At 42.3% G+C, this 17,664-nt stretch overlaps 1 protein-coding gene across 1 annotated transcript in view; it reads left to right on the top strand.

Annotated features, from left to right (window-relative positions):
- Window positions 1–17,336, top strand: part of LOC139217827 (chemokine-like protein TAFA-1) — a 97,961-nt gene extending 80,625 nt beyond the window's left edge. Inside the window, exons 3-5 of the mRNA XM_070849295.1 lie at window positions 3,005–3,145; window positions 15,836–15,960; window positions 17,245–17,336. Of these exons, the coding sequence (XP_070705396.1) occupies window positions 3,005–3,145; window positions 15,836–15,960; window positions 17,245–17,271 (293 nt within the window). The 3' untranslated portion in view covers window positions 17,272–17,336. The remainder of the gene's footprint in view (window positions 1–3,004; window positions 3,146–15,835; window positions 15,961–17,244) is intronic.
- The last annotated feature ends 328 nt before the right edge of the window (window positions 17,337–17,664 follow it).

Genomic DNA, 17,664 nt, shown 5'->3' with positions numbered 1-17,664 from the left:
TCACTGTGGGCCGCCAAGAGAAAAATGACCAGTCAGTGGTCCCATCGATGCCCTTCACCTCCCTTCACCAAAGGCTAGAGTGCACAGCCACCCACTCCATCTTAGCAGGTTGGTTTAACCCCTTTAGCTGCCTGACAGGCTCCGAGCACGACATCGATCACAACCTGCAGTCATGTCTCAAGTTGTTGTAATCCTATATTGCACCATAATGCACACACAGTTACTGTTGTGCTCTTGAGTGTTTCAGCAGGAGACATGAATTATGGACTTCTGCAAATGATTATGCGTAGGTACACATACAAACAAACTCGTATGGGCACAGACACACACAAGCTGAGACGCACAGAAAATGGACGGTCATTTACCCCACCAGCTACCTGAATGGGATAATGTCTCGTCTAAGTGGCAATTTGTTGTCAAAGCGGCTCTCATGACTGGCCCAATAGAGTCATCGCAAAGCCATTTACACTGCTCTCTCGTCCACATACCAGATGGTTGGTAGTGAACACGCCTGATGCCCACCTGGCTGATGACTGGACCTCACTCCATGGCTGACACACACACACACACACACACAAGCATGTGCCTATGTGTGTGTGTTGGGGATAATCCTGAATTCTAATGGCAATAATTATAATGATCATGATGATGATCATAATTATCAAAATAATATGTTCAGTGCAAATTATGTTCAGTCAGAAAATTAAAAGTGAAGCACACACAGCAAACAAAACAATAACCCACTGAAAAACCACTTCTGTCCTCAAAAACAAACCACGTATCCTTGACATAACTGATCATTTTGCACAGCCGACCACACTTGGTCAATGTGCCTAAAGCCCAACAGTCGGTTTAAAACAACTGGCTCTAGACTTAATACTTTCTTGATCTACTGAAGGTTGTCTGTTATTTTTTGTCTTATTAATTTCGTTTAGGCAAATCCTCAACTCTTGCTAAAGGAGATAAGTTAACCTTTCAGCTAACCCTGATTATGAACTATTATGTCTTACAGGGGATCATTTCTCTCAGCAGAAATGTCTCTGACTAACATGGGGATATACACAAACTTGCTTCTCTAAAGTCCTGCTGGTGAAATAATCCCAAAAGTCACGGATCAAGACAAGTCACATCACATTTAAACAAGTGATATGAATATGATAGGGATGGCCTTTTGTTGTCCCTTGTCAGATGTTTGGAGGTTACAACTCTGTAGTGCTAACCTGCAAATCAGTCACTGAAGCCAGCTGAGGGGATTCAACCCAACCCCGTATTGTGTGATGCAACATAAAGCTCTCATTTATTCAGAGATCTGCTTTGACTTGAAAGCAAGTCTGCAGGTCAGGAAGCTGTCAGTAAAATATTCAACAAGCCAACACATTGTGGGGTTGGGGGTTTTAGCACACTCAAGGGATTTTTCTCCTCACTTTTATAGTCTGTGTTCTGCCTCCCTTTGCCTAGAAATATCTAACAACAAGCGCTGAGAGAGTGACATTAATACTGCACGACAGCACGGTCCAGCAGGACTGCAAATGTTTGCCTTTTAATCCAGGACTCGACGGCCTTTGGTCTGGCCACGGCAGACATTGATGGGAATGGGAGAAGAAAACTGTTGCCAAACTTGTCGAGGCTGCTGCGAGCTCAGTTCCGTAATTCATGACCCAAGCTATTTCAAACATTTGCACAGCCAACCCAGCTAGAGAAACACACACCGGTTGTTGTCATGCCAGTGGAAGCAAATGCATCTTCTCACCGCAGCAGGATGTTCTCTTTAAACTTGGTACGGCCGAGTGAAATAAGGCACAAACAAGATGGAATGTGGCATTTTGTTGTCTCCCCTTCTTTTTGCACTCTATCCATTTTGTGGATTGGAGAGGATAAGTGCAACCCTTCTCCTCTCCTCTCCTCTCCTCTCCTCTCCTCTCCTCTCCTCTCCTCTCCTCTCCTCTCCTCTCCTCTCCTCTGTCCGGGGATGAGCTCCAGTTTAATTGTTGGACGCTGGTGTCTGTTGCGGTGGCTGTCAAGGGAAGATAAAGAGTTTTTCCTGGGGCATGAGGAAAGGGGAGAGCGGTGATGGAGGGCCTCTCTCCTGCAGCTCCGCTGGTTGCATTAGCCCCACGCTTTATAATTGTGTGAAGGGGGCACTTCCAGTGGCTCCCTCATTACTCACTGGCATGGCCAGTCCCTGGCAGCCAGACACACCTTGTCCTCTAGCTCTCTCTTTCTATCGGCCTGTCTCTCTCATTGCAGGATGTCCCTCAGGTCCATCACCCCCTGACCCTCCCCTGGGCATCCCTTCCTATTGTTATTTTGACCCAGTAATGCCATCGGCGGATATCGCCTTCTCTTTTCACAGAATTCTTTTGACATCCTCTTTTGTCAGACTGGGACCTATTGTACAGCATTTGCTCTGACTGATGCCACCTATGCGTTGGAGTTAATGCTTTAGTCGAGTATAGCCTAAGACCGTATTGGCTCAGTCATCAGAATCAAAAGTGTCAGCTATCTAAGTCCATCAGTGAAGCCTGTGATTGCCAGATCTTCAATGGAGAAATGTAGACAAAAAAATGTGTCCCTTTTTAATCATATTGACAACATATGGGAGACATCAAGGATGCAAAGGCGGGCACATTAATACACTGCGAGTGCATGATGTGATCTTCATCATGGGCTGATTGGTATGGAGTGAGGACAGCCAGCACTGAGAGGCAATTAGATGACATAATTGAGATGCCTCGAGGGCCAATTTGTTACACATACTTACAGTGTAAGTGCCCAATGATTGTACTGCAGCGTGCCTTACATGATATGTGAGGCAGAGCCCAGAGCCTGTCTTTTAGTCATATTATTGTTGCTTACTTCGTTTTAAAACACACACACACAGAGTCAGTTAACAAAGCGTTACAGGAGTTTCGATGTGGTTTGCTTCAGTTCATCCTCAGCGACATGTTTCCTGTGAAACTCTCACATGTACTGACCATGCACCCTTGTGTCTGTCTATCTGCAGAGGGAGGTACGTGTGAGGTGATCGCCGCCCACCGATGCTGTAACAAGAATCGCATTGAGGAGCGCTCTCAGACAGTCAAGTGCTCCTGTTTACCGGGGAAAGTGGCCGGAACGACACGCAACAAACCCTCATGTGTGGATGGTGAGGAAGCCTCATGTGTTTTAACATCGCGCTGCTACTGGCGGTTCATCACTGAGGGCTCTTGTGAGGGGAAAATCCCCATTGTACCCAACCCAGTGTCTCAGGGAAATACATACGAATTACATCCAACACGCCAACCTTCAGTGCTAATGCAAGACGTAATGTTTTTTGTCAGACCTGCAATCAGCATTCACGTTTTCATTAACCGTAGCCATGATCTTTTCCTAATCTAAATGTTTTGTTGTCAAACCTTAAACATTTGATTTTGCCATAATTACAATCTTCCCATAGCCTCATTAGCATTGGATAGAAAAAGAAAATTAGAGTTTAACATAATCCAGGTTTTTGCAGAATCATCCAGTTTTTGATATGAAAAATAGTATTCATTAGATTGGACTAATGAAAGACAAATGAGAATAAGTTTTGCATGTAAGCACACAATAGGTCACTGCATATTACTGCTGAATTTACTTGATTATAGTATTCCTTTGGCTATACATGCACATTGAATTCATAAACAGAAAATAGTTCTAAAGAGAGATTATCATCAGGTTTAAAAAAACCCTTCTTCTGTTAAGCACGGGGCTCAGAGACAGGATGCACCCAAATGCACGAGACACTCAGAGACAGATTAACACATTTTTAATTCAACAAGATACTTACTACTAACAAGGCATGAAAAAACTATGGCTTGGTTTAGAATACTATGGATCATTGACACTCGGACAAGACAAGACAATCCGGCACAAGACAAAGGGAGACGCAGACTATATATACACAAGGTAATGGGGAACAGGTGGAAACGATCAGGGCGATTTAGGGTTTCAACATAAAACAGGAAGTGGGAGACAAGACTAGACACAAGTGAACATAGACAAACTAACACACACGACATCTTCTTCACATACTTTAATGAACATCTCAGATAAAGTCCTGCAGCATATTCAGATACTTCGTTCTCTGCTTTCTCTCTGAGATTCTTCCAATAATGAAAATACAGTGAACCATTAGGAAACCAGTAGTGCTGCGCTGCTGGGCATCGTGGGAGATAGAGGATGATCAAGTCGGGCTGTTGAACACCTGAGCAGAAAGCACGTTGCAGATCACATCGCCCAAGGCAGCTCAGGCTGATGGAAATGAATAACTAATAAACACAAGTCAGGGAAGCTCCAGGCTAGTGCACCTGAATTACCTCAGCAGAGAAAAACAATCAGGCAGAGGCAGCTCCGTGAGAAAAAAAAGGCAGACAGGAAGTCACAAGTCTACTGAGACAGAACTGCGATGTATGGAGCCAGATCCGTCACAGTATTAACGAATGCACACAGAAGAACTCACAAATGTATTTCGGGATTTATAAACAAATGACTCACTCCACATCAATATATTTCAATGCACACACAAAAATAGTCATCACTGTAAAAAAAAAAATGTAAAACAAATCCACACATAAAACACATGGTATGTCTGATGCACACACAAATACTTCATGTTTTAAATAAATATAGTAGAAATCCACAAATACATCTATTTAAAAGTATTTGCAATTTTAATCAAAAACATATTTTGATTTATATTTAAACTACTGAACAAACGGCTTGCAATGTGTGAATTTCACAACATTTATTTGTGGGTTTGTTGAGATTGCTAATCCTATGCTCCTTTCCTTAGTAAGTAGGGATACAAGGGGATAATTTAATGTAATCACAGATATATGTGCGTACACAATACTGTAAAACAAGTTTTGACATTTTCTCAGAAAGCAGCACAAAAGTCAGACATTTTTTTATACTATTTGAATGGACGAGAACACCTTTGCAAGATGGTGTTGGCAGAGACGATCTCACACTCCTACTGTGCACATCTATGGCGTTACATATACATAAGCATGGAGTCTGGCAGCTGCTGTAAGTGATGAATTTCCTGTCGTGCATCATTAGATAATGTTTGAGTTATGTGGTGCCTTCGAATGGGGTTGTGCTTACGACGTTCGTGATAACAGTTCATATGAACAGCTCTGAGTTCACGAGTTGTGACATGTTGGTGCTAATTACTCGATGGGTGGTTAATATATCGTAATTTTAGACGTATAGAGTTTTTCTGGGGAAGATGCTGATATTCCCAATGGCCTCCCATTTCCTGCCTTAACGTTACGTTGCACGCTGGCTCGCCTTGGTGGTGTTCTCACAACTTAACCACTTGAACACCAAGCATATTCTCGTAACCACGAGCTCACGCATCCCATTTGAAGGCACCATTAAATGCTTACTAAGTTAACCAGCTAGCGAATGAATGAGCCTAAATTGTCTATCAGCATTATTAAGCTAATATGTTAACTAACATTAGTGTTAAAAGCCACATCACTAACTTAGCTACCATTCGTAACTCCAGCATATGTAGTAATGCACGACAGGAGAGTTGTCACTTACCTGTGCAGAGTCAGAGTTAATGCGTCACTTAATCGCATTAAGTGATACTTGTGTATCTACTCTTACGTGATTGGCTGAGACAGAAGGGGACATCGGAGGGAGATTGGCAACAGGTAATTCATTTTTGATCTCACACACATGCTCGCACATGACAAGCAATTTATAAAGGCAGATTCAACAGCTTGTATTTAAGTATAACAACATCCGAATATGACATTTAGCGAAATTTCAACCACGCAGACTGTCTAGTCGTGATCACTCGTTATTTCTCACTTACTGTCTTCCTACAACTGATTGTGGGTGTTTACATTCTTGCACTTAAACCAATCAAATTCTCGCTCAAACCCTCGTGAGCCAATCATCTCATAGCTGTCAAACTTTAGCGCTGTCTCTCTCTCTGTGATGTCAGCTGGCAGCGCCGCGCACCTTAAGTCCTCATCGCATTCAGCGGCCACGGGTCCTTCCACCGAGCTCATTAGACACCTGCTTCACATCATTCAGGATTACTCTTCACCCCTTCATCTCCACCAGCGTCTAGACTCCATTATATCATATATCTATATCCCCTATATATTTGTGTCATTTTAATGGGGTCTACACATCAAAGTCTATGCATCTTCTATCAGAGAATTACAAATACTTTTAAATACATATATTTGTTGATTTCTACTACATTTATAAGTTGTTTTTGTGTATGCGTTGGTGATATATCTATGTACTATTTGTGTGTGTACATTGAAAGATATTTAGCATCATTTATGTATAAATCCCATAATGCATTTGCAGCTCTGTTTGCAGTCATTAACACTCAGACTGATCAGACTCCATAGCTGTGCCTCCGTCACGGTACCGAGCTCATTTATTGCTCAGTCTCAGTCTGTTTCACCCCCACCTTCGGCACAGATCAAAGTCATCTTTCCGACTGCCCTCTTGCAAAGAAATTACACGAAAATATCTTTATTATCAGTGATGTTACATGAAGGGCCAGACAGGCTCGCTCAGTGGGCTTCAGAGGGTTGGTTAGCCACAGCTGACAGTTTCGAAGATCCAAGAACATGAATTAGAAATGAGCCAAGGACGACACAAAATAAGTGTATCTCGGTTTGATGAAAAATTACCTAAAAAACTTTTCAGTGAACAGCTGAATTTTTAGTCCTTGAGACATTTTGTTCAAGAAATGCCCTGTGGTTGGAAACATCACCTGAATGAAACATTTGCAGAGCTTTGACCTTGGTAGGCAGCGCTTTTTTTTCTTGCAGACTGTGTCGTCCTTGTACTGAGAGAAGCACAACCAGAAGCTGTCTCCTCTGCAGCACCTAAAAGACAACGGGCTTTATACTCTTTGTATTCACTCAGATTGTGTCCCTTTCACTAAACATAACCTAGACAGACAGACCTTATCATTAGACTGAGACGTTTTTTTGCCCACAACTAAACACACGCCTCAGTCTTTAAGATGAAAGCCATGTAATAAGAAAAAGAAGACATAAAGAAATCCAAAGACGTCGGACAAAGATATAAAAATCAAGAACTAAATTGCACAGACTGTGGAATGGAGGTGAAGTAGGATGTGTTAACACTTCATGCATCTGTGCTTCAGGCTCCCACAGGGAGAGGCTCCTTGTTGCTGATGTATTGATTAACAAGCACTTATAGACGGAGTGGTGATAAAAATGGAAATGACAAGTCACTGAGCAGCAAGCTACAGTATTGAGCACCATTGCACCACACTAAAAGAGTTAAGCTGACCTGACCTTTTGATAATTTGATTTCCTTTAGTTGGGGCCTTCGCCTCCTCTCGTGGATAATTTTCACCTGCTTTAAAGTGAGTCAGGCTGTTTGTTATTTATTTAACACTGAAACCACCAAGGGATAAGGGCTGAAGGGCAGACGAAATAATTATGTGATTATTCATAAGAGCTCATTTGTAGTCGGAAGTGTCACGCATCGCAAACACGCCATTTAATTAAAGGATCTTTTTTTTTTGTAAGTGAGGAAATAAATGGACACAGGAGGGGGGAGGCACTCCGTTCAAGGGTTTTGATTATGTGGGAAAGCTGTGCCTGAAAGTTGCATGTGTTTGTCAACTGGGCCCTGCAGGCTGCCGCTGCACTATGTGAGGGATTATAGACTTGTGGTGTCAGTGGTCTGTCCCCTCAGCAGCGCACCGGCCTGGCCCAGATGGAGCGTTCTCCCCAGGTCCCGGCATTATTAATGTTCCGTCCAGATGAGGAACGATGCTGCAGCCCAGCTCATCTCGCAACCCCATGGGGGACACCTGCCGCCACTGTACTATACACAGGTTATGTTGCCACGAAAAATTTATAAAGAATAGCCAGTGCTCGCATAGAACAAATCAAAAGTATATCTTCAGAGGTCATTTGGTTTGGACACACAAACAGAGCCTGGAGGAATGAAACACTCCTTTATCTTTGGCCAAATTTGCAGAAACAGGCAGTCTCCCTGATGTGCTGTATTAACGGTCATTAGCATCAAACTCCAACATCAAAGCGCACAGGGAAGATCACTCCCATTGTCAAGTGTTTACTACCTTGTGAATATGGGCCACATGGGGTTATTTCAGTTGCTACTGGTAACTGTTTGGGATGTTATTAATAAATAGGGATGTGACGACAGCTTGCATTGGGAGGTGTCATGCTCAGTGGGGGTCTGCTGTCAGATTATGCCCGTAGTGGGAATTGATTATTAGCTTTGACAAGGAGAACTATGTCCCAGTTATGTCAAGGCCAACGACGCTCTTACTGAAGAACATCCCTTTTAACAAGTCAAACGCTCATATCTCTCCAGCCTCGCCGGACCAATCACATGCACTCAGATTAAGCGCTCATCACTGCACCACTGCCTTTATCCCAGTGCATGAGACATGTAAGCCCTCAGCCACAGTATGGACATGCACAGAAACACACACACACACACACACACACATACTGTATGCACTCATTTACTCGACACATGCATGCAGATGCCCTAATATGCACACATGCTACCACTTTGTGTTGTCATGTAGTTGCTGCAGCAGTAAACTCTCTCAAACAAGAGATGCACACAGATGAACCACTCGCTGCTGATCACTGATGGGGAATGAACCCTTCTGTTTGGCTGCAGGCGCGTATAGCCGAGCATGACAGGTTGTCATGGTACATTTGAGATACATCCAGGGGGGAGACACATGGACGCTACTAGAAGTGGGGGGGGGGGGCAAGAAGCGCTGCAGTTCTTCAACATACATTACCAGTCAAAGAGATGTCATCAGAGTATTGTAAGCATGCTAAAGTCAGATGCAGTTTGACAGGGTCTTTAAAATGTGCCACCATTGCTATCTAGAGAGGATAAGCTTTCTTTTTTCGTCAAACCTGAAATGTCGGCTGTTCAGTTGTCAAATTGTTCTGTAGCCCTCTGCTAATGTATGTGATTGGCAAGATGAAAGCCTGCTGCAGATGCTGCCTGAGGGGATAGACAGAAGGAGCATATTATACTGTACTATAGAAAACAATAACTCCTTTCTCTTACTGACACACACACACACTGGCAGACATAAGGAGAGACTAACAAACAGTGAAACCCTCCTGGGTCAAAACAGATGTTTGTGTTTTTGGAGAAGTTGAAGATAATGATTGTGAAGCAGGTTCTCTCCTCCATTTTTGTCACATCCCTCAGAGCTTTCACAGCACTGACGATGTGATTAGACTCTCAACCTTTAACCTGCCAGAAGGGGATCTGATCCTCAGCTGGAGTTGAAAGGTCTCCTTAGTTTTGTTTTTTTCCTCCTCCCTCTTTCTCTGTTTTTTCAAGCAACATGTTATTTTCTTTCTGCTTTCACCAGTGGAATAAGTCAACTGCAGCTGTGCTAAGAGAGAATTATAGAAACATAAGGCAAAACTATGTCAGCTGCGTGGGAGATACATTTTTGTGAATTGCCTTCGCAACCTTATGAAGCAAAGGAAAATAAACACATGACAAAGAAGTCTTTGTTAAGCCATTAATCAGTACGCACTTACATGCTTCCTGTCTCTCTCACACACACACACACACACACACCAGCTCCATTGGCACAAAGTTATTGAAGTCACCGATGCTCAAAATGCAAACACAGACACACTCAAAAAGACACCGTCAAAGGAAACATTTTAATTCTGTATCATTTTTAATATTGTAATATCAGTGGCAAATACAACTATGCCACCTTTTTGTTGCAGTAATTTTAACCCAGAATTGGACCCCCGCATGCTGTGTCTGCACCGTGAGCGCCAGCATTTTGTTTAGCAGTATATACGATTTTTACCTGAATGAATCTGCATCTATTCAGAGGAGGAAACCCTTTCAGTGGCGTGTCCAACGATTAAAGTAAATTCAAAAATCATACAGAAAGTAATCAAATGAAAGCACGGGAAGTCTTCTTCAAGGCCGCGGGTGCCAGGGAGGCCATTACTTAATCAGGAATGCAGAAAAGCAGTTTGATTAGAAAACCAAACGATATTCTCTGAATGGCTAATCAAACTTCAGCTCTCTCTTTTCTGTGGGGGGCAAAGATTAATGCAGAATAATGACTCTGAAGCTGACCCATGGTTCACAGTCCAAGTCTCACTGCTGCTGTAATTATACACTTGCTTCATGCTCCTGTGACCCTTTCAATACTTAACTGCTATTGCACAATGCTCTTTTACCTCTGTCTCATTCTGATGGAAATGTGTATTTTTAATCAAGGAGTTCACCATCCTGTACTGTAATTCTTTTCTCTTACGTGAATGATTACGTGAATGACGTTAATAACAGTAATCAGAACACCAACATGAACTGAACGGGTAAAGAGGAAGACTCAAAGGACTTTTTGGTAGTAGGGATAGATGACCTGAACGAGTCAGGGAAAGACAAGACGTGAATCTGGTAGTTTCCCATAATCCTGTGGGAAGCATTGATCCTGCAACCAAAACTGTAAGTATAACCCCTAAAAATGGCACGAGAATTCAAAGCCTAATTGCTTTGTTCTCCAGATCTTGAGTCAAGGCGACTAATTTAAGTGACTCACCACAAGACAGACGCTCTTCGGAAGGCCATTGTCCACCGCATGCTGCGCAGGTCACTTCGAGTTAAAAAACATTAACTATTCATCGCGCCCACAGACACGTATTCACATTTTGACACAGACAGAAATCAATTCTCTTCCTCATCTGTCAAGGTGTTCAAACATTCTGCTACCTGGCAGGGACGTGTCAGCGAGTTCAATCCATCACACAGCCCGCTCACCAGCGATCTGACAGATGCACTTGTAAAAGGTCCATCGCTTCATGTTTTTCAATCAATTCAAGTCCCACTCTCGGTTATTTGTCCATCAAAGCTAAAGACTCCAGCCTGTTACATGGCTAACATCTTGAAGCAAACACTCTCTCAGTCCTTGTTTGCTGATTATTCCAAGCCCATCTGTCATCTTTGACAGTGTATAGCAGCTGTATGGTGTGAGGATCGTGCTAATTGGTGTTGGTGCTTTAAATCATGTTGAGGGCTTTCAGCTTGTAAACAGATGGATCTGAAAATTAATAGTCGGCCCAAAAGGGTTAGTTGGGACTGTGGTCAATTGTCAGTTCCCCCTCCTCTTGCTCTCCCCCTCAGACACAGAGGAGGAGTAAAGTTTGCTCATGTTGGAACAAAGGTTATGCCCTCTATGCTGACGGCTGCACTGGGAGTAGTTAAAGTAAAACGACTGTTGGAGGTCAGTGGTCACCAGAGAGTGATGCATGGATCCCGGCCCGGAGATGGCTCTTCTCCAGTGGTCAAGGTCAGAGCCAGATGTCCTGGCTCGGGTACAGCCGCAGACATGAAGAGTTTGTGTTCAGATTAGGCTCGACTCTGTCTGGTTTTTATCCTCTTGGCCATCACACCAGAAATGTCATTTACATTGTGTGGTCAGGTTTTCTCAGATGGACCTGCTGTCTCTCATGTGGACTGGCTGAAATAGATATTCAAGGCAAACACCAACATGAATATGTATGAGATGTATTTCATAGCCACTGCTCATTAACGGTTTACCCTCATTTTAGTACAAGCTGTCGAGATATTAATTAAGGTTGTGCAAAAATGCATTTTATAAAGATGGTGGACTCTCCACATCATCTGGTCTGTGCTGTGGAACAACTTAACTTTTTTTTTTTTCTTTTTGAACAAAGACCTGCATTCCTGCAGCCCTGCAGCCCTGCAGCCTTGCCCTAGTTCACAATTTCTGGATGGTGGCATATTTTCGCCCTTACACACTGCAATTTGCCAAGACTCTCCATTAAAAGATGTATTTTAAGACACGTAAAGATACTAGGCTTTGAATTATTTTTTGTCTGACAGTTTTTCCTTCACAAATACCCCCAATTATCTTATTATAAATTCTTAGAATTAGATCTACTTGTTTTCTGTCATTGGACAAATATTTTCAGTTTCCCAAGTTAACCTACTACACACAAGATGTCTCCTACTTCACTGAAAAGTCAGTTCATATCATGTCGCATCATACGTGCTGGAGGTTTTCAGTTTCAGCATTACATGTGTCGAAGTTGCTTACTGGCTGATTTGCTTCCAGACTATACTAGTGACTATATTTCTCCCTTCAGCAGACAATCTTTAGTCTTTTAGTGTCAAACTCTGCATCATTCTTCATATTGGAGGTTAACCGTCCAAGCGAGGTTGTGTACATATGAGTAGAGGCAGAAATCCTACAGATGATTCATGCTGCTTTGCTCAGATGCTGATGATTTTTCCTGTAATTCGATTCAAGAGCACACTATTATTACCATTAACCACTTAGCAGCCATGTTGCTTAATTGAGCAATTGGCTTAAATAAAAGTCATAGACATTAAAACGCAGCGTGGAAAACAGACACATTTCAATGGCCAACATAAACCACAGAGCCAGTCCAAACAAACTAAAATAAAAATCAACAATACAGGCCAACAAATGTGAACAACCACTCGGTATTATGACTCCCCCCCTAATTCAGAAACATTGCACAGAAATGTAATATTTGTCATTATAGGAAAAAAATGGGCCCATGCCATGCAGTCGTTTTCCAGGCTCCCCTTGAATAAATTATCTATGCTCCATGTGCACAGAGGGTGAGGTGAAATCAGTTCTGTGAAGTACAGTAAATATCATTCAACTTTCATGCAAAGCGGCTCTCATATTTTAGCAGCTGGCATGAGGCAGCATTTTAATCTCCTGCCTCATTTTTGCTTCCTTCTGCTTTCTCTCTCTTTTCCTGCTTTCTCTCTGGTTCCATTTGAAGGAATCGATTTTTGCTTTGCAGGTATTACTTCACCATTTTCAATTTCAAGTGGATTCTGTATTCACATTGTTGAATATAAATCCTCCACGCTTGGTGGTATAATGAAAAACAACTTCTCCATTCCACCTCGCTCTGTAGCGAGAAGAAGGGGCTAAACAGAGAGGCAGCATCACAGCACATCATCATCACTCAATAGAACTGATTAAACACATCTCCTCAAGTTTAGTCATAATTTGCCACTTAGGGAGGACTTCCTGCATAGTTATGGTGCTGCACCTAAAATACAGCTGAATATAAACATTATTAATGATGTGAAATGCACATGTAGCCCATAAATGAAGGCTGAGGGAAACAAGGCAGGATAGAGTGAGCACAGTGGATGCTGGACCAACATGTGGTAATTAGTGGATAAGGTAAATAACCATGGGGGGAGCTGAAGGGCGGTTCACAGCCTGTAGTGGATGTGCTCTCCGTCTGGTGTTGAGTATGCTCTGGGCTCATGTGGGGAAGAGCAAAGGAGGGAATCAAGAAATGGAGGAAGTTCACTGAACAGCAGTGGGTTTACTCTGTGTCCAGTCTTAGTCTGGTATAATGTGTGTGTGTGTGTGTGTGTGTGTGTGTCCATTCACACAGAACCGTAGCACGCTCTGTGCTGTGAGGGACTGCACTTTAAACGTCTTCTTCCATCAGTTGGAGAAAGCATGTTGCTCATACTCACAATTGATTGGTGGTTGGCCTGTAACCTTGGCAACACAGGCTGGAGGGGAAAAAAGACATACTCCTCCAAAAGGTTCCAAAAAAAGGGTTCGTAAATTGAAATGATACTGGTTAAAGGCTTCAGGAGGAAGAAATGAAAAAGACGGAAAATGCAGCTCGACTCTCTTGTGTCTCTGCTCTGAGCCCCTCCCACCACAGGAGCACGGGCATATGCACGCTCCTCATACACGCAGGGAAATGCTTCAATCACACCGACCATGGCTGCGATCCCAGTGCTGTTACAGTGTATAACAGCAGTTATATGACTCACTGTCCTATTTTCTCTGCATATGTGTAGACATGTAAAGCCCTCTGAGATTATATACTTTGAGATGATATTCTACACAGTTGGCAGAAGGCTAAACTATTTAACTATTAACTATTAAATAGATATTGCAGGAAAATTAAGTGTGCAGCTTCAATCATTCCACTTACGATTGTGATTATGGTGCCGCTATTTAACATTATATAAACATGAATCTTAATTAGCCACAGAATTTGGCTAATGTTAGCAGCTTTCAGCATAACTCTCATCGGCCGCTTTCATGGTAAATCTACTGGGACAACATGTAGATGTTGGAAAAGCAACATTTTCGGCAGAACTCTCATTGAGCCAAGCTTTCACAGGCATTTAAGGGGACGTGCATGTATGTCTGTGTTTGTAGAACAGCCCAAAGGAACGCTTTCTCTTTGACAAGACCTGTGATTGGCCAAAGTATCCCGTCATAGGCTGGATTTTCTAACACAGAGCCAAGAGGAGGCACAGAAGTCTAGTTTTCTCTCTTCCCACATGAGTTTCAACATGCAGATAGGTTATTGTGGATTTTTTGCCCACTTAGGCTTTAATTGATTGCATTTGCCCAGTCATTTAACCTTCACATCCCCTTTATATCAGCACAATAAAGGGAGAGACGCTCTTTGAAGATTTAAGCAGCAGATTTTAAGAAAACATAGTAGGTGTTGGAGGTGGGTATGACTTACCTGAAACATTTGCTCAGAACTTTTCCCGCCGGCTATCAGAAACTCCATATGGAAGAGAGTGAAAAACAAAGATGACATTCACACATCGTGGTTAATAAATGAAACAGAAACTTGACTTTGAAATAATGGTTTATATTTGTGTGCTATGATTTAAATCAAAGAGAGGTTCCTGCTGCAAGACATCTGGATTTATCAATCAAAAACACCGGATAGTTATATAAAATGCACTTTTTTGCAACAGGGATTGTTTTTAGCTCACTTGACGTAAAATCTCTTAGAAGTTAGACAGGTGTTCGTCTCTAAATACATTAAAAATAGATGGATGTGGAAGAGCAGCACATGAGATTTCCACATGAGATTGATTAAACATATGGACTGTGGTAAGTTAATTAGACAACCAGATAAGTTGTGTAAGTTTAAAATACAACATGATGTATCGAAGATTTCTCAAGGGAAGACATACATATTTTTACTTTTTTTTTTATTTAGATAAAAACACACACACACACACACACATTGCACACACGGGAACATGCAGAGAGGAAGAGGAAAGGAGGGAGGGAGATCTTGATGAGAAGATGAGAACATATTTGTTTTTGTTAGATAGCTGGAGGAAGAATTCAGTCGATGTTAATGAGAGGCAATTAGTTTTGATTAAAAACGAGATTGCTCCCCTACATGCAGTGTAGCTATATCAAAACAAAATAATGATTAATTTCTGTTTGTATAAGACATTATTGTCAACAGCAAATGTACCCATGCAGCAACGATACAACTGCTCTGAGGCCAAAAAAGCAGGAACAGCATTCATCTAGGGACTCGGCACGGTGTTCCTCTGCTCACAATAAAGTTTGCGGGTGCTTGTGTAGGTGCCAAGTGTGCTTGTGGAGAATATGTACCCAAAATATGCTTGCGTGGGAGGTTTCTACAAAATTTCAACTTCTTTTGATCATTCCACCTCCATTTTAAACTCTAGTTCCTCTTCATGTTTTTAATTGTGTATTATTATTATTTATTTTACTATTTAAAGCTCATTTAAGGTTCATTTATAATTATGCCCTTTAGCTTTGCTTTTTTTCCATTTTATATACTGAATCTTCTCTTCTTTTTCTTTTTTTTTCAGAGCAACCAATATTTTTATTGGCATCTGTGATGTATTCATAACATACAAATGTGTGTACACACGTGTCTGTTTGATAAACTAACCTGTTTCTTTACGTATCTGTGCTCTCCCTCCCCAGCGTCCATTGTAATTGGGAAATGGTGGTGTGAGATGGAACCGTGTCTGGAGGGAGAAGAGTGTAAGACTCTGCCTGACAACTCCGGATGGATGTGCTCCTCTGGGAACAAAATCAAGACCACAAGAGTGAGACCTCACACACATTCACACACACACTTAAGCACGAACGCTTCTTCCTGCATGCGCAGACATGCACTTGCATGTTCTGTGTGTACTGTAAATGCACATTTAACCCAGGCGCACACGCTCTTGCACACATATCCATGCATTCACACCAGCAACAGTTCAAATAGTATGTGCACAAATGCCAGACAAATCTGTCACTTTACAAGTCAACCTCTCTTCTTGGGCTTGAAATGAGGAAAATACTAGAAATAACAAGAGGCTGGGCTTGAAAGCTTTGATTAAATTGCTTTAACAAAGCTTCTCTGCCAATTGCCTGCTTAATTTGTAATTAATCATCTTTCATTTAACAATAAAACATTCATAGTGTCAAACATGTGGGTAAATAGGATGTGAATCGCCTGTATAGATAGATACTCAGACAGTATAGCACATATGTGCCTTCTATACAACAGGATGGATTCTGCATGGTGTAAGCAACTTATCTCAGGGCCAATAGTAGTAAAAAACAAACATAAAGCAGCCAGTAAACGAACAGGTGGGCTCTGCCTCAGGCCACACTCCTCACAGAGATAAAGTTAACAGCCACTCTGCTTCTCCACCGCCTTTCAGCTCTGTAAACTGACTCTGAATTGTGGCATGCAAAAATAATGAAGGGAGTTGAGTCCTTGAAGCCAGCAGTCCAGCACTCTGTGACAGGTTGATCACCCGATTTGTATTCATTTAATTGACTCGCCCCCCCACCTGCCTCGCGATCAGCAAAGCCCCGTCTTCTCTTAGTGCTTGGTGACAATGACTTTGAATAGAAGAAGAGACTAATGCGATGGTAGGGAATGAGGGAACAGCCAGTGAAGGTTAGACCACACGGGGCTTCCCAAGGTTGCTCCGCAGATTTATCTGCCGGCAGATAGATAGAAAGCTTTCACGGGGCCCCGTCACAGCCACCACAGGCCCAAAATTTTCAGAAAGAAGTTGATCGAATGGGGTCTTGCCGTCCTGTCAAGGTAAGGTGTAGTATTTGGTTCACTCTAAAGAATGCATCTCTAATTCTCAAGTCAGTCCTTTGCACAGTTTGAAATAAGTAAACGTGATTATCTTAATGTAACTTGGGACAAATTGCTTTCTGTATACTCTGCACACAAATGGAGAAAGAGCTTTAATGCATATCTATGAGTAACGTGGCTTTGGTCCAGTTTTATCAACACAAAGAGGACTTAAAGGTCAGGCCTGAAGCTGCTTTTCTATCCAATACACACGTGTCCTTTTTTCTTGACCCTCTCTTTGCAGAATACCCAGCCATACTCCCCTTTTTAGCTTCCGGAAGCAAAATGCAGAGGATGCATCAACAGAAATTGAGCTGCATTCTTGCTTCTGTAAAGGTTAGTCTTTTTCTCAAGCTGTTCTTTGTTTTTGTTTTCCCGTCTCTCTCACATCACTGTAATGCACTTGAGTGTCGGGCAGTAGGAGTGGGACCGGCTCATGTTCTATGACTTCTCATTAACCCAAATACTCGGCGCGAAATAATCAAGTGTGTGTTTACATGCTGTGCATGATTAGGCGGGCGTGACACAAATACTGAACGCACCGCCACCCACTGTAAATATTTATCACCCAGCACAGGCAGCGCACACTTAAATAAAAAGTAAGTTGCAGCATTTTCGTATATACAATGCCACGTGTATCACCAAATTATATCAGTATATGTGG

This window comes from Pempheris klunzingeri, chromosome 2 (assembly GCF_042242105.1).
Source record: "Pempheris klunzingeri isolate RE-2024b chromosome 2, fPemKlu1.hap1, whole genome shotgun sequence".
Taxonomy (NCBI): Eukaryota; Metazoa; Chordata; class Actinopteri; order Acropomatiformes; family Pempheridae; genus Pempheris; species Pempheris klunzingeri.
Note: the sequence above shows the minus strand (reverse complement) of the source record. Positions and strands in the feature narration are given on the sequence as shown.